Raw genomic sequence first — 27547 nt, 5'->3', positions numbered from 1 at the left:
AAAGTTGAATCTTCAAGTTCGGGCTAAAGAAAAAACAGACCCATGAAAATTACAGGTTGTTCAGTAAAGTGAATCAGCTTTCATTTAATTTGGCTATATTTTGCTATCAAAATAAGTATGGTTTACAACCAAGTCTTTAGGTTACTGTACACAGCAACAGGAAATCATTATTATATAACCCCTCTTCAGAACCTTCTTGAAGATGAATGTTCAAACGCAATAAGACCTCTACCCCTTGACTTATTCACTTGTCAAACATTTACTGAGCACCAACTTTAGGCACTGGGATCATAATCCACCTCTTCCCTCATTCAGGTGCTATTTTCCTATTGCTTTATCATTGTAAGAATCCCCGCCTCCCTCCCCAATTTTGGAGGAATACATCATCCTTTGAAAGACTGTTGGAAAACAAAGCTCTTAGAGGATGAACATATCTGTAGAGTTTACTGGCATTATCTCATTGTTTTTTTTTACTTAGCATTATAGTTTTAAATGTATATGTCTTACATTCCAAAGCAAAATTCACTTTATGTTCCAAATAACCTAATAATGTGGATTCTTCATAGAAGACAATCATTAATTCTAAATGAATGCATTCTGGTAAAAGTCCTAGATTTTAAAATGGCAAAGTCAGCATAATTAACAGATAAGAAATTGTAAAGTTATCTCCTAGAAATTTTATTCTACCAGTATCTCTGCTTGGACTAGTCTGACCACAAATATCCAAGTGCAACTACATATAGCATATATAACATTGTTTTGTATCAAACATGAGGAAATGGAACCAAGACTGGTTGTAAATGAAAAGGAGCCACTATAAGGATCCTAAAAAAACATTTACAGTTATATTAATATTAAAAGAGGAAACACAAGAAATATGAATTTACAAAGTCTCATGTAGGATCTACAGATCAAATTTACCTAAATGCTATTTGCAAAGGACTTTATATCTTACAATATTATTTACACACACGAAAAAAATAGACTGAAATTGGCACTTGATACAGGTGAGTTTAACCTTGGCTGTCATGTAAGAAAAATTATTTACCTCTAACAAGAAACCTGAAGACAGTGTCAAAGGGCAATCTTGTCAAAAGGCAGTCACCAAGACACATACATAAATACATACACGCACATACATGAATGAAACACAGTCTTTTTTCAAATACTTATAAAGGAGCTACTACTACATGCTAAGATAAAATTTTTGCAGAATATATCTGAATTGCTTTCCCGGTCAAATTTAAAAATTTGTTCTAAAAATAAGTTTTGTACAAAAATTATAATGATACTGCTAGTAATAACATATTGAATGCATGTAATTTCTTTCTTCCAAGCAATTGAGAGTACAAAAGCAAAATGTTGTAGATGAGTACAGATATGAACAAGACTTTGAGCACACAGCTGAGTAAACAACGGGAAAGGCAGTCCAGAAAGGTAGGACAGGATAACTATCTTTCTTAAAAGGTTAAAAAAGGGTAGCCTGAGAGATGGGAGGGACGTGAACCAGATGCTTCTATAATAAACTGATATAAGCTTTGCTATCTGAGAAATCCATGTTTCCAAGGCTTGAACACTCACCAGAATTAACTTCCTAAGAAATCAGTCACTTGCATTTAATACATGCATTTACATATACAATGTAAATTACTATTCCTATTTAACAGATAGATAGGACTAAATTATAAAGCCATCAGGACATTAGTTGAAGGATTCTATTCAACATCAGGTAGTTAGTTACCTATTAACTCTCACTCTCTCTCTCTCTCTCTCTCTCACACACACACACACAAACACACACATACCCCTCCACTGAAACTTTAGACTAAAATGAATCTTTATCTCCTTCATAAAACAGTTTATAATGTTTACATTCTACCAAAAAAAAAAAAACAATTTTCAATGAGTATCACCAAAAGCAAAGGTATTATCAATAAAACAGAAGAATTCCAATGTTAAATGAATCTTTCACTAAATTATCTCACTTTGTCTCTTTAACTGAAGTCAATGGAACACCTCTTTAAAACAAATGAAATTAATATAACTCTGTGAAATACCTAATAGTGATGGAGGCATATAAAAAAGATTTAATATCAAGAGTCAACAGTTAAAATTCTTTGTATTGATTTCCGCAGGTCTCTCTCTCTCTCTGAAATGATATTATCAACAAAATATAGTTTAAATTTTAAAAATATATTGAAAAATTTAAATTTGACTAAGTCTATTAAGTGTATTAAAGCTAAAATTCAAATTGGAATAATGTCATCATTTAGTTGTGACAAAAAATAATTTGCACTATCACCACTGAACTGGTGCTTCTAAAATCAATTCTTATTTGAACTTTTGATTTCCTAGGAAATACTATTTTAATCTAAATAGAGACTATACCATTTCTCTTACAGCAATATTTAACAAATGTGATGCTGACAATAGCCAGGGTACTATTTTGAGCATTTACAGTTATATTTTTATAACACAGAGATTATTTTAAGTCTCTTAGAGAACAAATATAAGTAAAAATAAATAAATAGTAATCATACCCCAAATTGGAGTGTTCATGATGAAAATAGTGCTTAAACTATTAGAATGAAAAATTGGTTTAGCTTTTAAAGATAATATGACAAAATGTATGAAAAAACCTCCTATATGTGTATATATTTTGACCAAGTAATTCTACTTCTAAAAACGTATTTTAAGGAATTAGAGATGCCTATAAAGGGTTATGTAGAAGGATATTCATCACAATGCTGCTTATAACACTAGAATTATAAAATTATATAATTATAAAATAGTATGTTACTTTATATAATATATTCTTATATAACATATATAACTGTAAATAAAATTAAATTTTATTTAAAAATTATAAATTATAAAATTATGAAAGCCCATACAGAGGAATAGGTAAATAAATTATGGGATAGGCTCTGGCAATACTACAAAGCAACTTAAGCTAATGTTTTTAATTAACACACAAAATGCTCATGATACATATAATGTCATCTGCATACAAACAGAAAACAAAACTTATGTGTGCAATATGGTCCTAATTTTGTTTTAAAAATAAAAGGGGAGAATTTATGAAATGCATTAAATGTTAACAGAAGTTTTCTGGATCGTATTTTGTCTTTTTAAATCTGTCAATATTTTCTACGGTACTTCTGTAATTAAAGGGAAATAAAAACTTTTTTATGTTAATTGAAAAGATAACATGCAAAAACCTGTATTCGAATATACCTTAAAGTCTGAACATTCTTTTTAAGGATGATTCACTACATATGTAATGCAAGAGTAGGCTTGGGTTCAAACTTAGGCAGCGTGTGTGTGTGTGTGTGTGTGTGTGTGTGTGTGTGTGTTTCTGGGGCAGAGTTTTAGTGATGGTTTTGAATAAACTTTATATTTTGAAAAACTTAAATTTACAGAAAAGTTGAAAAGATAGTACTAGAGTTCCTGTATATTCATTCCCCATTTTCAGTTCCCCCGAATGTCCTCATCTTACCTTACTGCAGAGTACATTTATCAAAACTAAGAAAATAACACTGATACATTATTGATTACTATTCCCAGACTTTGGTAACTTTGTTCTAAACTTTAAATGTATTACAGCAGGTCCTTGAATATTGTGTTTTGTGTGTCTCATTATAATATTGATGAAATGCTATAGGAACTCAACTCTTGTTTTTATACATTTGCCTACGGTACAACTGGTTTCATTACATGTCATTTGGCCTAAAGTCAAAAAACTGATCAACAACATGGAGGATTTACTATACCCAGTTTAACAAGATTCAGGCTTCAAATGACATTTTGCTATGTCCCCCCAATGCAACATCATCTCTGAAAACTATGACAAGGACTGCTAGCTGTCCCTCAATATCTATTACTTTCTCTCCTTCAAGAACACAACTTCCGAATTTTAGTTAAGTACTTTGTGGCCCAGAACATAAACACTATATTTTCTAGCTTCTTTATAATTAGGTGGCCAAAAAGAATAAGTTAAAATTTTTTGCATTACTTCTAGTTAATGCGCCTAAAATGGTGGATATGTGTGTGTGCTCTGCTTTTCCTTTTCTCTCCCTATTGTGGAATGTAGGCTTGATGAGAGTAGCTAGAACAGCCATCTTGGACCTAGAAATGGAAGTCGCATGTTTAAGATAGCAGAGAGCCAGCCTGCTCAGAACTCTTACTTCTGGGTTGTGGGAAGTGGAGGGGAGGGGAAGGGAGCGGAGTAGGAGGAGGAGGGAAGAGGAATGGGAGAGGGAGGGGGAGAAGGAGGGGAAGGGGAGGGGAGGGAGTGGAAGAAGGGAGAAGGGGAGGTTAAAGAAGGGGTTCTAGGATTGATTCTAGAACGGCTTTCAGCTCTTTTGCATTCCTTCCTTTCTTTCCTCCTCCCTTTCTTTCTTCCTCCCGCTATCTTTTTCTCTCTCTCTCTCTCTCTCGCCTCTCTCTCCCTTCCATCCTCTTCACCTCCTTTCTTTCTCTTTAAGTCCTTACTTCTTCCGCCCCAGTCCGTCCGTCCTGGCTTTCATTCCCCCTCCCCATCACATAAACAGCCGCCCCGAAAGGTCCGGCCCCTCCCCCCGAAATACATTCCCTCCCCTCCCCTCCTCGCCTCTCCTATCCTCTCATCTCTATCTCTCCTCTCCCGCTCTCCCCTCACCCGCCCCCGCACCTCCACTCCCTTTCTCCTTCCGGCCCGCCTGCCCTTCCGTGCCCTGCAGACTGGCCTTCCGGTCCTTCAGGCGGCCGCCGGCCGGCCGGAACTGTTAAAGTTATTGTTAGATTGAGTTTCTGTCTTAACCTGTATCCTAATACAAGTGGCTAAAAATGTGTCACCCCTAAGATTATTTAAAACAACACATGATATAGCCTCTAAAGGTAATTTCTTTTGCACAATGGAATAAACAGAAACATAGTTTTTTTATGGTGACAATATCAAAGGAAATATATCTGTATGCTTTCTTTTCCATAGTCAAACCTTCCACACCTCTTCCCTGCTTTTCACTCAGTGACTATGGATTGCCTGTGGTGCTATTTAAGGCCAGTCCCGCTACCTGAGCACTGGATGCCATCCTCTCTTATTTACTTACGGACCCCAACCTTGCAACAATCCCTCTCTCTGAGATGTAAAATATGCTGTGATATTACCCCTTAAAATGCAAAACAAACAAAAAATCTCCATCTTTAATCTTCCTCCAGCTTTATTTTACTCTTCCCTTTAAGCTAAACTCCAAAAAAGAGCTTTCTTAGCTTTCTTATAATGTCTCCACTTCTGGTTCTCCCTTTTCTTCATTCTGACCACATTGTTATTGCCACTTCACTGAAACTACTCTTATTAAGGTATCTAATAACCTCTGATAGTAATTACTGAATTCTCACCATATCCTATCAACTCTATGACTCCATTGTTTCCCCTACTTTGAAACACTTTTTCTGACTTCCAGGACATAATTTTCTTCATTGTCTTTGCTTCTTAGTCTCCTGTTCCATCCACCACCCTCCCCATTTCTGACTTCTATACACTGGAGTGTCTTAAAACTTAGTTCTCTCCCTTCTTCTCTATACTATTTAAATACAGAAGTAAAACTAAGCAAATATGGGAATTATAGATTATCAAAATGTATTATAAATTTTGAAAATGTAAAAAAGGATAATTATCAGGCATTAGGAGAGGTAAGAGGCATGAATGTTAACTCCTTTCATAATAAGGAGTCTAAAAAACAATTCTCTCAATGTATTCCTTTTTATTAGAGAGGCCTTTTAAGAAATAATCTTACAATACACAACATATATTCTTATATTCAGCAATAGGTTTCTTTTTGTCTTGCTGAATTTAAATTTAAATGTAATGCTTTTTATTGAAAAATAACATTAGTGATAAGTCAATTACAAAATAACAAACAATTCTTACTACTTTAAGAAAAGACAAGGAGAAGGAATTAGGGGCTTGTTTGAGACTGAAGTTCTAAGAACAATTCCTAGAACAACATAGCAAAACTGGTCATTGTCTAAACGCTGCCTCTAGAAACATACTGCATTCACTGCAATCCAGGGATTACAGAATCATGTTGTGTTTGCTCAATCTACTACAGCAAAATAGATATCTTGAGTAATGCCACCCCTCTCTCCACTTAACTCAGTCTTAATCCAAGGAGTAAATGTGATTTACCAAAATGAAAAAATCTGGTGGGTGGAACCTAAAATCATATCCAGAATTCTACTTGCAAGGGATTCTGGGAACTGTTATTTTTAGCTTTCCTGAATTTATAAAAATAATAGACATCAAATATATCTCCAAAATGTCAAATCAGTATATGTCTATGTCCATTGTTACCACCTAGTCAAAGCTGCTGTCATTTCTCATTTGACTGCTGCCAGTCTATACTCTACCTGCTTCCACTCTTAGCTCAGTAATGGCTTTTCACTGCTCTATGAATAAAACTCAAATACCTTATCACGCTGTACAAAGCCCAACAGGATAGTGACTCTTTTTTCTCCCTATCTTTCTGACCTCATTTTTACCCTTCTCCTTGCTGACCGCTATATGTTTTAGCCACGACAATCATCTTTTCTGTTCTTAAACACAACAAACCCATTCACTCCTCACGGCCTTTATATTTGTTGTTCCTTCTGTCTGGAAACCTCTTACCCCAAGTATGTGTAGGATTTGCTCTTACACTATCATGTCATTATTTAAATGTCATCTTATCAGGGAGGCATTCCCTGATCAATCTATCTAAAAGAGCAACAACCCCAGTAACTCCTATCTTTACCCTGCTCAACATCATTAGATTAAAATTAAATGTTAAATTAAAATCATAATGAGATACCACTATACCCTCACCAGAATGACTATAATTCAGAGTATCCAAAACACCCTTGAAAAAGGAAAACTAATTTGGAGAACTTACCCTACCTTACTGGAAAGCTTACTGACAAGCTAGAGTAATCAAGACAGTATGGTACTGGTATAAAAGTTGATAGATTGATGAAAAGAGCAGTATAGAAAGCTCAGAAATAGACCCACATTTATATTATCATTTGATTGTCAATAAAGAAGCTGAAGCAATTTAATGAAAAAAAAAATCTTTTCAGCAAATGATGCTAGAATATCTGAAAAACCATATGGGAAAAAATTAAGTTTCAACTCCTACCTCACACTAAATACAAAAATTAATTCAAGATGGAAAAAATCTAAATAAAAAACCAAGCTTTCAGAGAAAAACAGAGGAGAATATCTGTGACTTAGGGTAGGCAAAGGTTTCTTAAACAAGTCACAAAAAGCAACAAACACAGAAGAGAAAAAATTAACACATTAGACTTCATTAAAATTGGAAGCATCTGTTCACCAAAAGATATTAAGAAAACTAAGATGCTAACTAGACTTGAAGAAACTATCTGACAATGGACTGGTATTCAGGATATATAAAGAACTCGTACAATTCAATAATTAAAAGACAACCCAATTTTTAAAAACAGGCAAAATAAGACCAATGTAAATGATTACAGCTCATGTAAAAGACAGGGTGTCATGTTTTCAGTTTTAATAGGGGCACTCAGAAAAGTTCCAGTTCTTCCTGACATTTCTTATTAGCCAAATAAACGTGGTCTAGGTTGAAGTGTCTATTATAAAAATAAGAGGAGAGCAAGTCAATTGTATTTCAAGGAATGAATAGCCAGGGGTCCTCATTAAAATGACCAGAAAGAAAAAAAGACAGGCAAAAGATTTCGAAAGATATTTCACAAAAAATGTGGTATACAAGCAGCCAATATGCACACAAAACAGTGCCCATCTTTTAGTCATCAAAGAAATACAAATTAAAATCACAAGATATATCAGTATACACACAATGAAAATGGCTAAAATTAGACTGACAACACCAAATTTGGCAAGGATGTGGAATAAGATCTATAACATTGTTGGTGGGAATGTACAGTGTTACATCCATTCTGGAAAGCACTTTGTCAATTTCCTAAAAAGTAAATATATATGTATCGTATGATCTCACCATTACATACCTACATATTTACCCAAGAGAAAAGAATGTGTCCAAAGACTTGTACACGAATATTCACACGAGCTTTATTTGTAATACGTAAAAACTAGAAATAAGGCAAATGTCTACAAATATTTGGAAAAACTGCAGAATCACAAAACACTACTCCTCAATGAAAAGAAACTATTGATCATGTAATATGGAGAAATTATACATCACTTATGTAAAATGAAAGACGCCAGACAAAAGTACCTACTGTATGACTGCATTTATATAAAACTCTAGAAAATGCAAATATAGTGACAGAGGCAGATCAGTGGTTGACAGGAGTAGGAGGAGTGGAAGGGACAACATGAGCATGAGGACACTTTTGGGATGATGAATTTGTTCACTATATTAATTATGTTGATTTTATGGGTATATATATGTTAAAATGCATCAAATTATACACTATAAGTATGTGAGGTTTACTGTATATCAAATATTTCTCAATTTAAAATATGAACTAAAAAAATTTAAAAAGTATGAACTAAACAAAACAAATAAGAACCAATAAGACACTTTAATGCTCACCATTTATAGTTTGTATATTTAAGTATAATTTCAGTACACATTAAATTTATTCTTCCATTCCTAGTGTCTAGTTATTTTAGGAGTAGATTAATTATAATAGCAACAGATTAATAAAAGAATAGTCTGTTAAAAAAACACTAAAATATTATTTTCTGAAACAAACTGAGGTATTATTTTCTGAAAATGCTTCCACACATGCTCTGTATTAAAGATGTTAGACTTAACATTAATACATTAGTAAACATTTTAGTTAATTTCATAAGTTTCACAAGTAAAATAATTTTCATATAAGACAATGTACATCTGATTTCCATTTTGACAGCTCACAATGATTTTCAACCAATAATGGTCAAATGAAACTACTTTTAAACCCTGGATTCTGTCCAGGTTTTCTACTTTTCCATTATATGACTTCATTTTTTTCACCTTATATTAGACTGAATTTTTAAAAACTCAGATAATGCTATTGAGGAAAAAGAAAAATTTCTTTCTAAAATTTTTCTGGGTTATTTTCATTTAACTCCACAACTGTACAAAACATTGTAAGAGAATCCTTTTAATGATAACGTATACTGTCATCAGTGTTTTAATAAAAGTGAATATACAAAATGATTTAAAGTAATTTATATATTACCTGGCCACATCCAGGGGCAGTGCATAGAAAGGGTTTGTCATCACTCATATTCCACAGGTCCTTGTATTGCCTATAATAAAACATTAAAAGATGGCTAAATGTTTTACAGTACAGATTTTCAAATAAAGAGTAATTTAAAATGTTATATTTTATTTTCATTAAGTTTATTAACTCTTTATTTGGATATGACATAGAACACGTTTACTGACATTTTAACCCTCTCTTCCATCTTGAGTATACAAATATATGTAACATGCAGATTTTATACTACAGAAAAAAAGTTAGGAACTCTAGTCTATCAGGCTAAATTTGTTCTGTTCAACAGTATAATTGCAGAAAGAATAAAACACTGCAGTGAGAAAATCACCACTTTAATCTCCAATGAAATAATGGCTTTAGGTTGGATCAGGCTAACAGCACCTGAACTCACAGGTCAGTCTTAAATTAGGACATAAAGACATTATGCGCCTCCTGTAGTGATGCAATGGAAAGAACATGAAGTATTCTTGGGGGAAAAAGTCAAACTTGACTCTAATACAGGTGACAAACACGTAAAATCATGTAAAACGATACCAAGTTGCAATTAGCTAACTTCTGTAGGACTAAAGACCTGATCTCTTCACAACAAATAAATACCATGGGGAACAAAAGAAGAGAGGAGGTAGGGAGGAACCGGTTTTAGGTCAAAAGAGGCTTAATAAACATAATAACAAATGCAATATGGTGACCTTTTTGGATCCTGATTTGAACAAAACAACTACAAAAAGACTTTTCTGAGTCACGATTATATTCCTACTTTTCAATTTAGATTTTAAGTTCCTAATTATTTCTTCTATAAACTTGGTTTTTATTTTGTTTTTGCTTTCTTTCTAGAACTTTCATATATAATAACTGTATTTGACTCAACTAAAAATTCTATAACATTGCTCCTTTTCAACACTAGCTTATTACCTTTCACAGCAGTTTCCCAAAGCATTTTCAATAGGATAACAATAACTATTACAGAAAAAAGGTATGTGGCCAAAAAATTTGGGAAATGCTGCAGTAATTTTTTTGGTAGGACTTTTCAGAATCATTAACATGTTCAAGTACAATGATTAGAGGAGCACGGAGAATATGGCATTTTGCCACATCCATTGCTATTTGAACCTCTTTTCACAGAATATCTCATGGGACTAGTATTATTATGTCTGTGACAGTTAAGTATATTTTGATGCTCTGTTTGATAATTTAAAAACAATAGGAGTATCAGCTAACTACAACTAGATATGTATTTTTTTAAGAAAAACACTAAAATATTTATTTAGAAACAACCTTTGAAAATTTTTATAATCTAAAATATTTAAAATGGCTAAAAATACCAAATATTGCATACATACCTGGCAGAATTCACACGTAACTTGAATTTCATAAGTTGAGTAACTTATCACGTCCTTTTTTTCATGGCAAGGATACTGAAAAACAAAGTGGTTTCCCACTGGTAATAATAGTTTTGAAACATTTCTTGAAACACTGTAGAAAGTAAAAACACTCAATAATATTACTGTTATCCAGAAATCCAGTCATTAAGAATCTTTTATAATAGAGTACTGTTTCTGAATTATGAACACTGATGTAAATGCCTTAAACAAAGGTATATATTAATATATCCAATTCCACCACAAAGAGGGTAAAGGAGGAAGAAACATTTAATTCAGCCTTTATGGCTATGGTTGAAGAGCAACCAGTGAAAGAGTGAAAAGCCTGAAAAAGATGAGATCTAGTATTTCAAAATACCTATTCAGAAGGCTTTTAAAGTTTTTAAAATGTAGTTGGTGGCGGTCAGGTTCTTAGTCTAATTCATAAAAACCTATTTGTTCCATAATGTAGTTAGTCTATATAAGCATAACTTTATAACTTACTTATTAGCTATTATCTTAAGGACAAGTACAATATACTAAAACTATACAGGTCAGCAGTCCATTTTCAAAATTCTGCTAATACTATTTCATCTTATAATCATTGAAATCCTATCTGGTGGCGATGAGAGTAACTACACTTATTCAAATAAGCCAATGGTACAGAGAAAAAAAATCTTATTTTTCATAATTTTGCTTATAAAATTATGGTGTCAAGAATGTCAGAAAAAGTAGATAATTCGTGTAGAGAAATGTGTAATTAGCCACAGTTCTGAATCCTGGAGTCAAGAGTTATCTGGTATGGGAGATGGGAAGAAGAAAGGTTTTCCCTGGCCTTAGGCAAAACTTGTATCTGGTAGGATTCCATTTCTTCATTTACATCCAACTTTACAATACTGTCTGTGAGAAGAGGGAAAAGAATACTAGAATAACCTATATAGGTTATCCTTCTGTCATTACCAGTAGAATGTGGGCTCAGTGAGGGCAAGGAACTTATCTTCAGGTTAACTACCTAAAACAGTGCCTTGTTCATATCATTTACTCATTAAATATTAAGGAATGAATAGACAGCCATTAGACATGAACAAGTAAAATAAGTTTAGTTCACCTTACCTAACAAAAACCTTCTAAAACTAATAACAAAATGCAGTTTATATTGCTTTTAAAAACCAAAGCAATATTTAAACTTAAATTCCAGAAACATTAAAACACCAAATAAATGCCAAAATACAAAGTTGAAAAAAGTCCCTGCACTTGAGAAACTTCCAGTCTAGGAGAAGAAGAGGACTGCAGTCAAACTGAAGACATATTTTTAAGGCTTTTAATTTATATTGTTCTGCCCTCAAATATATAGTATTGACTTCGCTTTACAAGTGGTATATAGAAAGACCTCATTTCTCAACACCCACACCACCAGATTTTTTTTAACATTTTTGTCAGATTAGAGAAAAATATCTAATTTTAAAGTTGCATATCTTGACACCCTAATGAGGCTGAACTTTTTCATACAGAAATGCTTTCTTTGCGGATTCTTAGAAAATGTTAGTCCAATATTCTCTCTCTTCAGTATAGATCATTGGCTCTTTCTTATGATATGGATTTCTGATCATGTACCTCACTGTGTTCCTGATCTGGTCCTAACTACTCAACCTACAGGTTCCAAAGGGTGAAATGACTTACTCAAGGTAAATAATGGGACAAGAATCCTTCTACTGTTATATTGTGCCTACCAACTGGTATGCCTTGCTCTACTAAGCATACCAACTACTATACCTTGCTATTCTATACCTACCAACCAGAAAGTTTATATAAACCACCCTTAAAAAAATAGTATAGACAGACTCTTTTGGGTCAGTTATTCCACTGACCTATTAAAATCATACATAATAAAAATGCCAATTAGAAAATAGTATAGAACACTTTAAGAAAAGATGAATAGAAGCAAATGAAGAAATTAACTGGCAAGGACCAGTTACAACTTAAAATTAATATGAAAGCCAACCCCTCAGAACAAAAAAAATATAAGGATATCTTCATAGAAGGCAGCCCAGTGCAGAGTGTCAGAGCCTGGACAGGGTGATAAAGGTGTCTACGGGGAGGGGAAGGGGTTTGTGCTGGAGGGGAGTCTGAGTTGGGTGACGAAAATATGTGGAGGGGGTACACAGCCTGATGTGGGATGTCAGTGTCCAAGCAGGTTGAGGAGTTATCCCCAAAGTAAGGAATAGGGTTGGCACTAGTCTAGCAAAGGATATCAGGGCCTAAGCAAAAGGACATCTGCTTGATGAGGAGAAAAGGATCTAGTAAAAACATGTAATTCATTATATACACACAGAGGAATTAAATGAACAAGTAAATATAAAGGATGTGGTGGGTGAAAGCGAATTCGCATTATGAGTGAAGGTAATTAATTATACAGAACAAACCTTTGTATTAGATGAGATTTGGAAATACTGGTGTGAACTCATGACTTTCAGTATAGATATAAAGATACAGAAATATAGATAATGTGTACACATATATATATGTTTCTCTAGCTGTGTCCACTGAGAGGGCTTTGGAACACTGATATCGCCAATAGCTAGAAGCCCACTTAGCACCCAGATCTTGATGTCTAAATACCAATCTCCACCAAAAGGAACTTGAGCTCCTTGAAAATTTGGATAATTCCAGGGCTGGGGCAGGGAAAGTACAGAAGGGCCTTGCATATCTTGTCTCAGAAAGTAAAGATTTGGCCAGAAAGTGGCCAAATCTAGGACAATTTGAGAATCAAAATATATGATAGTAGTGGGTCATATCGTGAATAAAATAAGATTTCATTAATTCATACTGATATAAAAAGAATAAACTGAAACTTTGATAAGATAGGATATTTACATCCTTTCAATGTATCTCCCTATAAAATACATTTTAATTACTAAAGGCAAAGGAGTAATTTATAGTACAAAAGCCTGGCAAACATCACCTTACTCCAATGATCCAAGTTAACAACACTAGAAGCAAGGGAAATCAATATCGTATGACCCCTAAAGGGTGCAACGAGGACATACCATCATTTCTATGACAGCCATACTGAGCACATACTAAACTTAATTATCAAGAAATATTACACAACCCCAAACTGAGGTAAACTGTTCAAACTAATTGGCTTGTAATTCCCCAAAATGTTCAAGTCATCATGGAAAGGCTGAAGAACTGTTTCAGACTGAAGACCAGTGAGACATAACAATTAACACCAATGTAAGATTCTAGACTGAATCCTCTTGCTATAAAGAAATTATTGGAATAACTGGCAAAACATAAATGTGATATGAAAATTAGATGGTAATAATATATTAATGTTAATTTCTTGATTTTTGTGGTTATATTGTGGTTTTGTAGGAGAATATCTTACTGGAGAAAACAAAATATTTGGGGATAATGGGACATCCTGCTGACAACTTAAAAGATTCTGAACTAAAAAAACAATTTTTAAAATTTTTAAAATTTTTAAATTTTAAATTAAAAAAATCTTATAGGAGTTTAAGTTCTATGTAAATAATATGCACTATAATAATTCACTATATAACATAATTAGTATATAGTTTGTAATAGTAGTTATATGAGAAAAATATTATAAAATATAGAGATTCTCTAACAATTCTCTGTTTGTTTCTGATTTATAACTTTCATGTTAAGAGATGTTGAAGAGTAGAAAAACTATGCTAGGTACTGCGAGGTTAAAAGCAAACAAAATCATACTACACTAGAACAATTTCCATATCTGAATAAAGACTTAAGGCAATGTGGGTTAGATCTGTTACTGTGGTATCAATATTCCCGGGCCCTTTTGAATTCTATCATTCGAATGATTTGGTTAGTAAAAATATGTGTTTTTCTTATATTTCTATTAAAAACAGGTAAGAAGGAAACTAATTCACTTCATAGAAAATAGTGTGGGTAAAAAGATCTTAAAAAATAGGAAAGAATAAATTTCTTGTGACTAACTTCAGTAATTTCTAGGTTCTAAAAAGTGAATTTGATCTAGTTAGTTGATTACAGAACTATAAATGTTATAACCTCTTACGTTTAAAACATGTTTCAAAGCAGATTTCTAAAATAAGGGTAATACCAAATGCTCAATACAAGGGACAGCATTCCTAAATATATATAATACAAATGATTTTTAATGAAATTTATTTGAAAAACATTTGACTGCCTAATTTGTATCCAATACCACTTTAAAATAAGAGATATGGTCCCTGCCCTCAAAATCAGCTTATTAAAAAAGACAAGTGAAAATAAAACTATTAATTCAGTGATATACATAAAAAGACATACACAGACACTATGGGAACACAGGGGAGTAAGGAGTACACTGGAGCGGTCATCTCTCCTCAGTACCTGTACACCCCCTTAGAGAGCCACACTGCCAGTAAAAGGCAACCCTATACATCGAAGACCCTGACACACCTGGCTCAGGTGAACCAGTGGAGACACCTGGCCAAGTTAAGCCAATCAGATTTCCTCTTCAGGAAATTTGCAAAAAGGGGGGGAAAAAAAAAAACAGAGGTGGGCACCAGATATTCAAAAATTGTACCAGGACTGATGGGTATTTTCTGTCATGTTCTGTCATAAGAAATTAATGAAAGCCAGAGTGGAGTAGGCAAAGGATATGCACAGAAAAACAGAGATGAGAAACCATGAAGCCAAGATGAAGGAACGTAGTTTCTGTGATACCTGACTAAGCTGTCTATGACTGGGTCATGTGAGAGTCTTCTGTATCATGGGTATGAGGCTCCTGTTTTTTGTTTTTAAACCTTAATTTAACTGTTTTTCTATTTTCTAACTAAGACAAGTACCCAGTCAACCCTAGAGAGAGAGAATGGGAGGGCTACTGAAGGAAGTAATGCCTGAACTTAGTCTTCTCAATGAAAGAGGCATCAGCCAGTTAGGCACAATGTTTTAGGCAGAGGAGACAGCATGTAAAAGCACAAGAAAGCATAGTACAATTATGGAGCTCTAAGAACCTCTGATGGCTGAAGCGTGGGATAGAAGGCTGAAGGAAGAGAAGAAAGGCCAGAGAGATCTTGAAGTGCCTATTACACCCTGGCAAGGAGTTTTGATTCCATCCTTACTCCCACTCTGAGGTTATAAATGATGGCCCTGTGCCAAAATATTGAGCTAAGAACATTTTTCATATTTTTAATTGGTTGGGGGCAGTGTGGCCTTCATAAAGTCTAAAATATGTACTGTCTGGCCCTTTAAATAAAAAGTTTCCCTAACCCTGCCATAAAAAATGGAAAGAATTTAAGTAGGTGAACTAATAATCAAAGGGGCATGTTGGTAAGATCACTAATGGCAGTGAGGAGGATGAATGAGAGAGGGAGACATCTTGCATAAGAAAACCAGTACAAGCTACTACTGAATTTAGAAAAGAGAATAGTGGTCTGAACACAAGTAGTACCAATTGAAATGAGAGGAAAGGAACAGTTTATGAAAAAAATGCTCTTAGGATAAGGCCTCATATTTTTGTTTCCAGACCCTTGAATGGAAAGACTCTTGCTTGCCTCCCTTATGCTACCTTCTGTCTTATGCTACCTTCTGATCTCTTGCCTCTAGTGCAGGTTTTACTCAGCTCTCTCTCTCAGCCTGGAATACCCTCACTTCCCACTCATCCATCCTTTTCTTAGTCGACACTACTCACCTCTGATATCCTTCCATTACCTATCCCTCTACCCTAAAATTCAGATCTCTCATTTAGTCATTCAGTCAATAGATATTTATTATGTTCAAGAGGGTAGGAATTGTGCTAGACTTCTCAGAATACAACAACACAGAGCTCCTATCCTCATGGAATTTACATTTTATGGAAAATACTTCTAACCAAATCAGTAGACTTGAACATATAAGTTAAACAAGCAGCAATGTGTAAGAAAAAAATTATCAAGTGTTGCCTCCTTTCTTCCTTTTATACCTGCTTAAAAATGTTCACTTTTTCAAATATATATGTACATTTAAATTATTTTCCAAATTTTTGTTAAGATTAGAGTAACTGCACATTTACATAGTTTCTCTTTTGATCTAAACCTCCAGATTCAGGTACAACAGCACAGGCCAATCTGCTTGTGTATCTTGATCTACCTGACAGTCTATCACCACACCATCCTGTTTTGAAACATTTGGTATGACAGGCCACATTTATTAAATCAGTATTTTCCCTCCATTTTTAGAAGCTACATCCCCAAGCTTTAAATGGCTTGAGAACAGAAACCACTGTACTTTATAACTTTTAACATCAGCACATGGTGGCTGCCACACAGATATTTTAAAGGTATGTATGAAGCACTATGTAGCTTATTAATATTTCTGATCAGCATGAAATAATCATGGTAGTAAATTTAGTTGGTATCATTTAATCCAAATAAATTTGAGATTTTAGTTAGCTTGCACAGCCTTACAGTGGGTAATACTTTTCATCCAAAATATTGTGGAAATATGGAAAATACCTCACAAATTAACTCCTGTTACTATCCTTATAAAATTCTAGGAGAACCAGGACTTTCATCTTGAAACCCTTTGCTATATGGAAGGCTCTCTAGTCAGATAAGTTCAAGATTCTATGGGTTTAAACAAAATTAAACACTTCAGTGCAAGTCCTCAGTGTACTATTATATGCTGCTCTGTACAGTAGCTCCAAAAGGACATTTTCAAATTTGCTGAACCTCAGAATTTTTTTTTTTTTTCCACTAAACATTATCAGTATGGTAGAACACTAGCAATTTGAGGACTACTGTCTGGAAAATACCTGTTGAATTCAGAAATATTTGAGAGATGATCGCAAAATTAAAAAGACCACTTTTGCATTAAAAGCTTAAAATCTCTTACCTTTCTAGCTGGTGGGCCATGAGCTTTATTCACTCTGCTGCCAGGAATCCCTCAGCTCTAATCAAGTAAGCTGTGCTTCTCAGGCTTCCTTCTAAGTATCCCTGTTGCAGAAGAGAGGCAGAAAAGAGTGAGCTCATTACTCTGTGAGATCTAAAGAAATAGCTTCATACAGTTCAACTCCACCACAGCCTTTTAAAAATGTTTATTTCATATTTTAAAAAATATGTGAATTTTGTCTTCCATTCTATTATTTTTTGTTAAAAAATTAAGGCTCCCTCCTAAGTCTTCAATGCTTCAGGAAGATGTTTATCCTATGGCCTCCCATAACTTCTGGCACACTGCCACCTATCAGAGATTTAACAGTTTCAAGGATGAAAGTACAGCAATGGAATCTAGATGAAAGGAGAAAAATAAAACTTTTTACTATGATAGAAGAAAGAGGTAGTCATAAATGATAGATAAAATAGCAGCGCTGAATCTGAGCATCAAAATTCTCAAATAATTCTTGTGTCAGTACTGCACCATAACATCCATGGAACCCAGTTTATATGCTTATTTAGACTTTTTTTGTTTAATATCTGAATCAGGATTAGGTTTAGCTATGAGTGACGGCAAACTCAAAATAACAATGGCTTAAATCAGATGTTTATTTCTCTCATATAAACACAGGCCATCCAGAACCACAATCATTAGGACCCCAGGCTTTCTATTTTATTGTTTTGCCATCCTTTACATGTGGCATCACCTTCATGGTTTAAAACAACTGCTCCAGATCTAGCTACTACATCTGCTGATTAGAGAGCAGGAAGGAGAATGGGAAGATGACTTAAACAGCCTCCCTTTAGGGAAACTTTTCAGAAATCCCACAGGAAACTTCTGACATTCCATTGACCAGAACTTAAATCACATGGCTATAGCTAGCAGGAAAAAGTTGGGAGATATATTCTTTATTTTGCCATATATATAAATATATTCTTTATTTTGCTACAAATTAAGAGCAAATACAAAAAGGAAAAAGGGAAGAATACATATTGGTGGACAATTAGTTGTTTCTGTCATTATATTCACCTCATTCTAAAATGTAACATCTTACATTAGATACCTGGTAGAGCTGCCCTAGCAGCTCTTAGCAGGCTTACTGAAGGGAGATCTGAGAAGCAGAAAGTCCTGCCAAGTGGCCAAGGAGCAAGATCTATGTTCATAAGGTCTACTCTAAATATTCAAGGCCAATCTGTAGGTGATAGAAGAAGGGTCCAATCTGAAGACCAGAGTAACAATACAAGAGAAAAGAAACAACCTAAGTGGTTGTAGTTTGGGAGGATAACTTCATCTAAGCAGTCTACAAAACAAAGAAATAATTACATGGAACTATTATGTAAGTAATGGAAGTGCCCACGGTGAAAGTGGGAAAGAACTTGGAAGAAAGAGCTTAGTTACTAAATGCATTTGGAAAAGACAGTGGACCCAGAAGTGAGATGTAAAAGGGAAAGAAGAGTTTCCTCTATGATTATCTGAGGACTGAGCTCCCATTAAGGTCATGTATGAAATTTGGAGGTTTCCCTATTACACGGACTGTTGGAAAGAAGGGTTGTACTTTACCTTGAATAAGATTGGCTGAAACAGCACTTAATATGTTTAAATTTTTGATGTGAATACCAGAAGCTAGAAAGCGTCCCATTTCAAAACTGGCAACAAAACTGTTATATATACAGACTGTTCCTTAAAGGGAAAGGGAACCAAACAGAATATTCAGCCATACATATGTAAAATGGGAATGGTAAATGAAGCAGAAATTCTAAGAACAAGTGCCTCTACTCTAGCTGTTTTTGTATTTCTTATATTTGGATATAATTAACTTGTGGGTAAAGAGTAAGTTCTCTGTTGAAGGGAGTAAACATTGCTAATGGCAAGTATTCTGGAAAGAAGTAGATATTTTGCTAGGAAATGGGGCCCAAAAGTTAGACATTGGTGTGAGAAAGGAATTAATTCCCTTGGACATGGAGTCAGAAGTCTAATATACTCAAGGGGAATCCTGGGTAGTAGAAAGAAGTTGGCTTCTGGCCTCGTGGGAGGACAGATGCTAGGTAAAAGGCACCAGGGAGAGTGTTCCAAGGCTGCTGTGTTCAAACAGGTGTATGTATTACTGAAGGTAACTAAGACTTTCCAAACAATGTGTGAGCAGGTCAAGTTTTTAAAAAATCAATTTCCGTATCTTCAACTTCCCTGTCTTTGCCTTCCTAAAAAAGATCTGCCTACCTACGTTCCTTAAGTCCTTATTCTTCCACATTTCAAAAGAAACCTATCTCTCTCTCAGACCAAATCTTATTACAATGCATTGCCCCAGGTTGTAAAAACCTCAGTGGAACAAGACGATTATTTAAAGGAGTGTTTTAAAGCCTCCATTAATGATGGTACCATCAAACCTCAGACTTGCGTCTTCCCCTGTCTCGGATTTCTGTTAAAGCATGGCTTTAAGAATGATGTGTTTTTTGCTCTGTGATTAGGAATGTTCTGAATTCAAATATATTGTACAGTGTAATAACAGAAAAAAATAAAAGCTTTCATTTAATGGCTGCCTCTTTCATTCTCAAAATATTGTCCAAAAATGCACTATCAAGATAGAGTTCCATGAGAACAAAACAAAGAGAAAATAGTAAGAAACTTGGAAAAGTTTAATTCATACTTGTCACAGAGATAAGGTGATCAACAAAATACTTAAAAACATTAAAATACATTGGATTCAGATAAAATTATGTTAAAGTAGAAATTAAACAAAAATAAGAAAAAGGACAATGATACTTTCTAACTGTTAAAGATGAATTAATTCAAGTTTGTCTTTTAAGACCAATGACAGCATCAAATCACCATCAAAATTAGGTACTTATAAAAGAGTGGTGTCAATATCTACAAACTCCAGAAATTATACTTTTCTTCAACTATTTAAACTTATGATGAAAATTTTATGAATCAACTTAGAAATGTGTAAGGGTACATGGTTTATCAAATTTCGTTTCAGGGGTGTATGAGTATGGTAGGCAGAATGGTCCCCAAAAGATATCCATACTGTATCCTGAAACCTATAAACAGGTTATGTTACATGGCAAAACGGACTTTACAGATGTAAAAAGATTACGGATCCTAAAATAGGAAGATTATCCTGGGTTATCCAGGGGGCCCAGACTAATTACAGGGGCAGAGAACTTTCTCCCTCTGAAGTCAGATTCGGCAGCGGCATCACAGAGATTAGAAGCATGGGAGAGACGTGGCCTGCCATTCATTACTGGAGGAGGGCAGCACGGAAAGCATTTCAGCTTCTAGGAGCAAAGGCCAGCTCTGGCTGGCAATCAGCAAGAAAAGAGGGACCTCAGTCCTACAACTCCATTCAGCCACAATTCCAATGAACTAGAAGTGGATTCTTCCCCAAAGACTCCAAAAAAGAAATGCAGCTCTGCCTACATACTGATGTTGGCTTTGCAAGACCCTAAGCAGAGGATGCAGCTATGCCATCTGGACTTCTGACCTAAAAAAACTGTGAAACAAATCTGCGTTTTAAGATGTAAAGTATGTGGTAATTTGTGGCAGAGTTAGATAATTAATAGAGTGAGCAACAATGTTAAGGTACCCAGAAGACAAGCTGTGTCCCAAAGCTTCAAGGGCAGCAGCACTTTATAGCCAGGTTTCTTTGTGCAATAATTTCTTTCTTATATCCCGGTCAAGCACCACAAAATGCAAGAATTGATCCTAGGACTCACCTAGGAACAGCAAAATGGACATAACAACAAATTTAAACCTAAGAGTTTGAAAACCTATAGCTATCAGTTAATTCTACTTCATTCTCTTTTCAAGGTTAAAGTATCTAAGTTTTTATATTACGAAAATTTTAAATGGTATGCTTTCAATACAATCCTCTCCAGTAAGAAACAATATACCAGTTTCAGGGTTGTCAAAAAAGAATAAATAAAAATAATGTATGTAAAATACATGTTATAGTGCATAGTATTCATACAGTATCTATTAAGTTTATTAGAAGTTTTACTGTATTTTTAATTAAATGTGCTTAATTAATCCTAATCTTACCATCTTCTTATTTTAAAGCCAGAAACTGAAAACTACATGTGTTAACTCTTAGAAGACTTTTACATTAATTGTTACCCCATAAATTTGATGTTATCCCATAAAGTTATTTAGTACATAATGTTTAGTTCATCAAGGTAAGGAAATCAAACTTCTCAGATATACGAAAAAAATAAGTCCAAATTTAATGCGGAAAACAATTAATATTTTCCTACTGAAGCAGACATGACAGATGCTCTTCACACATATCATAACTTCCACAAGTATACTAAAGTTTTGATGAAATTCCTCAAAGTTGATGAGACACCTAAGAGCATCACAGACTTTACTCAATATTGTATTCATGAAAGTACACTATTAGTATGTGAACAGTAGTATCAGACCGATATCTCAAAATATGATTTAATGAGAATATCAGCAGTCTAATTTTTAAGTTAAACTTCTTTTTTTAAGTGAGCCTTAATTATTCCCAGATCTCTAATCCTTAGGTATATAAAGGAACTTGCTTTATAGTTTAAAATTACAACAGAACATTAGAAATATATAAATACAAAGAAACTGCAGGTTAGTGTTTATAAATATAAACAATGCTAATGCAAGTTTTTACTAGTAATGTAATTTTAGATTTGGTAATTGTATGTTATATGAAATAACGTCCACAACATTATTTTTGCTCAAGGTGGATGTATAAAACATAGTCATCTATCACTGCTTTTTTTCTTACTAAAAATTTATCTTTTGAAAAAGTAAAAAGAAAATAGAGACTCAGAGCTCTCCAAGTAGTATAGTAATTCAACACTGGTAAGCTCGTCTGTCTGTCTGTCTCTCTCATCTGTCTCTCTCTCTCTGTGTCAAAATTTAAGTAGAAAGAGATATTATTGTGGGAAAAACTCTCATTGCAACACTTATATTTCAACAATCATTAAAAACTTTCCTTACAAATGATAAAAGACACCAGTGACTCTTGAGACTGGCTAAGAACCAATGTTGTAGTTATATTAGCTGAATAATTAGTAAAGAATTGAAGAGAACAAACAATATAAATGTGGTGTTTTAATTTACCCATCATCTCTATGGAGAGGAAAAAATGAAAGTTCTCACTGAAATGTTTATATGTGGGATTGGTGGAATAGAAGAAAATAATTGGATTTAATGGAATTCATATTACAATTCTATCATCTCGAAATATGGATATGCTATATTGCATTATCTTTATATAGACAAAGTCCGACTCGGGGAGAAGAGGGGTATATGAAACAAAAAACGAGATATTTTCTCACATAGATTTATGAAAATTCTAAGGTAAGTTCTGCCACAAATTATAAGTTATTATATTGCCAAAGCTACCAAGCAGATGGTTGATGTACTACCTTCAAGCCACACCACACATATACCTGGAAGGGCTATGAGAGATCATTACTTCTGAATGAAATTTAACAATAATAATTACCACATCATATACTCAGTATTCGTTAAGTTCCTGACACTGTTTTAAGCAATGCAGATACATATTTGAATTATCACAAACTAGGACTTAATTATTATTAAAGATAAGGAAACTGAGGCACAGAGAAGTTATATTATTTGCTCAAGGTGACACAGACACTAAGTGGTAGACCCATAACGACCTGACTCCTATTTTAAAACACTGATTATATAATTACTATATGCCAGAAAACAACACCAAGCAAACGATAACTCAGTCATTTTGGCTACAATATGCACATTCTTTATATCAAGTGTTACCTATATGGAAATAGTATGAATTTTAATACTCATAAATCTATAGTTCAGGTAGTAGCTCTTATATTAAAACAAGCTAGCATAAGACATCCAACATGTAAACTATGTAAAACTGCATAAAATTTAAGAATTATTGTTATTAGACTCAGAATCTTTAAGAGAAACAAAGTCAATAAAATGACAGAAAATATGAAATATACAGTATATGCTTCAGCTAAACAAAACTAAATAAACTGCTAAAGAGGCAATTTATTTTCATTAATAATTCCTAATTAAGCAATTCTACATTATTAACAAGTGCAATTCTAGAGATGGTGAAATTTTGACAAAATTAATGCATTCATATTCTAATGATGGTGTAAACTTGCTCAACTGTTTGGGGAAGCAAAAATTTGGCAACTGTAGAAACATTTATATCCTTTGACCTAGTGATATCATATGAGATTAGTATACTATGAAAACAATTCATAATAAGAAAAAAGACATATGCACAGAGATGCTAAATTCAGTGTTAAAATAGGCAGAAACTGAAGACAATTATTTTCCTGTTGGGCACTGAGGAAATTTTAATACTCATTTGGTAAATATCATGTAGCCATTAAATACTAGAAAGGTACTACAAAAATGCTAACGATATAAAGGTAAAATAAATAAAAGATAACTCTATGATATAATTCATTATAATTCTGTAAAAACTATAATGTATATGTATAAATTAGAAGGCAACAGAAATAATGAAAACAATTATTTGTTAGTACGGCAAAATTGGAGTTGATTTCTATTAACACTATTTTAACAAGTGTTCAATAAATAAAACACACTTGCCCCAACAGAAGAATTAGAAAAACGAGGCTATAAAACTGAAATAACGAAGGCTGAGGATCAATTAGGCAAACTAAAGAACATTTAGGTAACATATTTATACATTTAATTATAGATGAAGGTAATTATATACTACCAAAATAACCAAAATACACTTGATACTTTGCCAAATGGCTTTTGCTAATTATAATCATTCCCACCCTGTCTTCCCCTTCTAATCTTGAGAATCCCTGTGGTAACAAGCTACCACTACTGCTAGGATATTCTATTCCTCAGGTGTTAAGACAGAAAAAATGGTTGAAAGCCACTATCTTTAAGATACAGAATACACACCTGGGTGAATAAGCCCCCCCCCCCGAAAGCATTGTTTATTTACATCATTTCTTATTGCAAAAAAAAATTTTTTAATTACTTTACTACCACAGCCAAAATACGAAGAAAAAAAGGCAACACTACATGTACTTAAAAATGTAAATGAATATACCAGTGTCAAGGTTGTTAAAAGAATGAAAATAGTATACAATAATATATATGTATCTATAATTACATAATTTTGTGATAAATATTTATACGGTATATGTAAAATAACTCCAGTTATTGTTGGCTTTAAAGATCCACAAACTTGCTTAAATCTCTATGAAACTATACCTTATTCTAACTTTTAAACCTTGAGCTTAAGAAACAGAACAAAAATAAAATATTTTATGGGATTTTTCCCTCAGGTAGAAATAGGTAAATATTATGATCTCGCTGTTAAAAACTACATTGAGAACGTGGCATTTTAGCTGTGTTTTTATAGGTTTAAGTATAATATAAAAACAGAAATACTAAGTTAAACTAACTACTGATTATAACAATGCAATTTTTGGGGTTTTTTTGCAGTATATTTTAATTACAGAGAATAGTATCACAAGTACTATTTAGTATTGGTTTCTATAAGGATCAGATACATATACAATTATTGTTATTCACTGGGTTTTAAACGAGAGGTTTCATTTGCCTAGACTGACACAGATAATAAGATCCATAAACTTGATCAAACATGAACTATCAAATTTATATACCCGCAGAGAACATCTAAATCATTAAAACTCAACAGTTCCAAAATATAAAAATTTAGGTAGAAAAAATGTAGATAATTTTTTGAGAGGTAATGCTAGCTATGGGTAGCAGATGTCTGATGCACGGCATATAATTTTTTGATATTCATATAACTTCCAAATCTTGAATACCAATAAAAAGCATCCCTGAAAATTATTTGTTAAAGAGCTGTGATGATAATCATTTCTACTGTTACCTTAGTTTAAAAATATGAAGTACATACTCTAAGTAAAAAAGTAAACACAGGAATTTCTGGAATATAATAAGAGGTTATAATACAGTGTCCCGAATATGAAATAAACATTCTAATAAGTATTTAAAAAAGAATTTCTAGGAAATGCAATCAGATCTACAGAAGGCGTTATGAACCTTAAAAACACACATACAAAAGTCCCTGAAAGCTACTTCCTTACCAACAATTAAAATATAACCAGCTAAAATTCTAAATTACCACAATACTGTATTTTAAATAATTAAAAACTTAAAGGCAGTAGTATCTTCTCAAATATGGAAGATTCTTATACTTTACAAACTCTAGGATTCTTAATTGTTACTCAATTATTGATGGCTTTAAAGATCCATGAACTTCCTTAATTCTGTTTCTTGACCTTTAGAAGAGTGTCTATTTTTTTAAACATACTTTACATTAATGTTCCTGTAATTTTGAAAATAGTATTTACAGTGGATTCAAGTCAGAGTAAAAAATTCAATTAGGAAATAGAACTGCTACTATCTGTGTCTTTCAGGGCACTTAACTGTGTAGGGCTGACTTTTTAACAAGCTTCTTACCTTCATAGCTTTGATACAATAGACCAAGGATACATGAGAGATTATTACTGACAATGCTAGTGGTTATGAATTTCTTCAAATAGGACAAAAAGTGTTCTCAGAGTAACAGTTTTTGTTCTGATTTCAAATATATAAACTTATGTATTGTTACTGGTCCCACAATTTAAAATTCTTAAGAAATTGTAGCATTCGCATCATAATTTAGGGATTAATCAATAGGCCTAAGGTTCATCAGGAGAAATCCCTTTACTTGAACACCATGTTAACTGCAGTTGTGCTCGTGGCCTCACCAGTTTTAAGACTCTTCATTAAGCAAAGACAATTTTACACTACCTAAGGGCACAAAAATAGTCCCAGCTCCTCCACCCTCTCCTCCCTCCAGCGTCAATTCAATGAGAACACAGAATCAACGAACACACACGCACATACTCGGCTCTGGTCCCTAGGGCATCAATGAAAAGCACAGGTTATTTCCCCAACAGAAGCTCTGCAGTATATCCAGGAAGGTAAAATACAGGGGAAAATACAAGAGTCAATCTGTACCCACACCTCAGCCGCGCCCCAGCGGGAAAAAGTAGGGGGTTGCGGGGGCAGAAAGGACAGGATCTCCATACCATTTATTCTATCATGCTTCGCCGCAGCCAGAGACCCTGACCCTATTTTCAGCCGCGCCTCCCTATCCTCCTCCCCGCCATCACATCACACAGACCCCAACCACTGAGTTCTGGGTGGGGAGACCAGAAACAACCCTCTTCCTGCTCAATCCAAGAACTGAAGGCGTCTCCTTGAGCCCCGAGCGGATGCGACGTGGGGCCAGAGACCTCTGAACTGACCAGAGAAGAAGATAAATCGGGGGGAGGGGTCTAAGAGGAGCCGTTATTCCATTTTTCCTCTTCGTTAGGAAAGCGTGCGAGCGGGGAGGGGCCAGAACAACGAACACCAGTTACCTAACGGTCCAGCCCGGCCGGTAGGGCTCATTAAGCTGACGCTGCGCGGCCCCTGAGGGGGTAGCACAGCCACAGTCGCCTCGAGGGCTAGGAATCGAGGCAGGAGCGCCCGAGGTGATGGGAAGCGGGGGGTGGGGACTATGGTGAGCAACGTCGCCATGTTAGTGCCTTCTTTCTCCGTATCCCTAGTCTCTGGTCCTGTGGTCCTCTCCCCATCACTACTCACCTTTCCAGGCCACTAATTCATGCTTCTTTCGGTCGCCAGGGAGGCCTGAACTCAGCGGTGTTTACAAACTACCCCTGGAGGAAAGGGCTGAACGGCACTTTAAAGGCCACGGGTTCCCACAGGCTTCCGTCCTCTCTCGCGAGATCGGATTGACAACCCTTCTCCCCGCCCCACTCCCGGCATTCCCCCCCTCCACTTTCTTCTCGTGCCCCTCCCCTGACGCATACGCCCCTTCTTCCCTTCTTTCAGACCGAGCGCCTCTGGGTCAGGTGATTCCGTCAGGCCTCAAGAGGAGGCAGGACTTCAGGAAGGCAGGGATGGAAGGGGTGGGAACCGAAGAACACTCATGAGATGCTGATTGGACAAAGAGCCCGAAGGGC

The 27547-nt window shown here is 34.5% G+C and overlaps 1 protein-coding gene across 3 annotated transcripts in view; it reads right to left on the bottom strand.

Moving 5' to 3' along the window:
• Window positions 1-27330, bottom strand: part of ATF2 (activating transcription factor 2) — a 70979-nt gene extending 43649 nt beyond the window's left edge. For 2 of the 3 annotated variants that reach the window (XM_016134696.2, XM_036237293.1), the window contains exons 1-4: window positions 27168-27329; window positions 17466-17566; window positions 10584-10658; window positions 9205-9274 (exon numbers count right to left, since the gene is read on the bottom strand). In XM_016134696.2, coding sequence (XP_015990182.1) covers window positions 9205-9274; window positions 10584-10615 — 102 coding nt within the window. In that variant the 5' untranslated portion in view covers window positions 10616-10658; window positions 17466-17566; window positions 27168-27329. Of the gene's footprint in view, window positions 1-9204; window positions 9275-10583; window positions 10659-17465; window positions 17567-27167 lie in introns of all 3 variants that reach the window. The other variant, XM_036237292.1, reaches the window with a different exon arrangement.
• Between the last annotated feature and the right edge of the window lie 217 nt (window positions 27331-27547).

Source organism: Rousettus aegyptiacus, unplaced genomic scaffold (assembly GCF_014176215.1).
Source record: "Rousettus aegyptiacus isolate mRouAeg1 unplaced genomic scaffold, mRouAeg1.p scaffold_m13_p_2, whole genome shotgun sequence".
NCBI classification, from domain to species: domain Eukaryota; kingdom Metazoa; phylum Chordata; class Mammalia; order Chiroptera; family Pteropodidae; genus Rousettus; species Rousettus aegyptiacus.
This window is presented reverse-complemented; position numbering and strand designations above follow the sequence as displayed.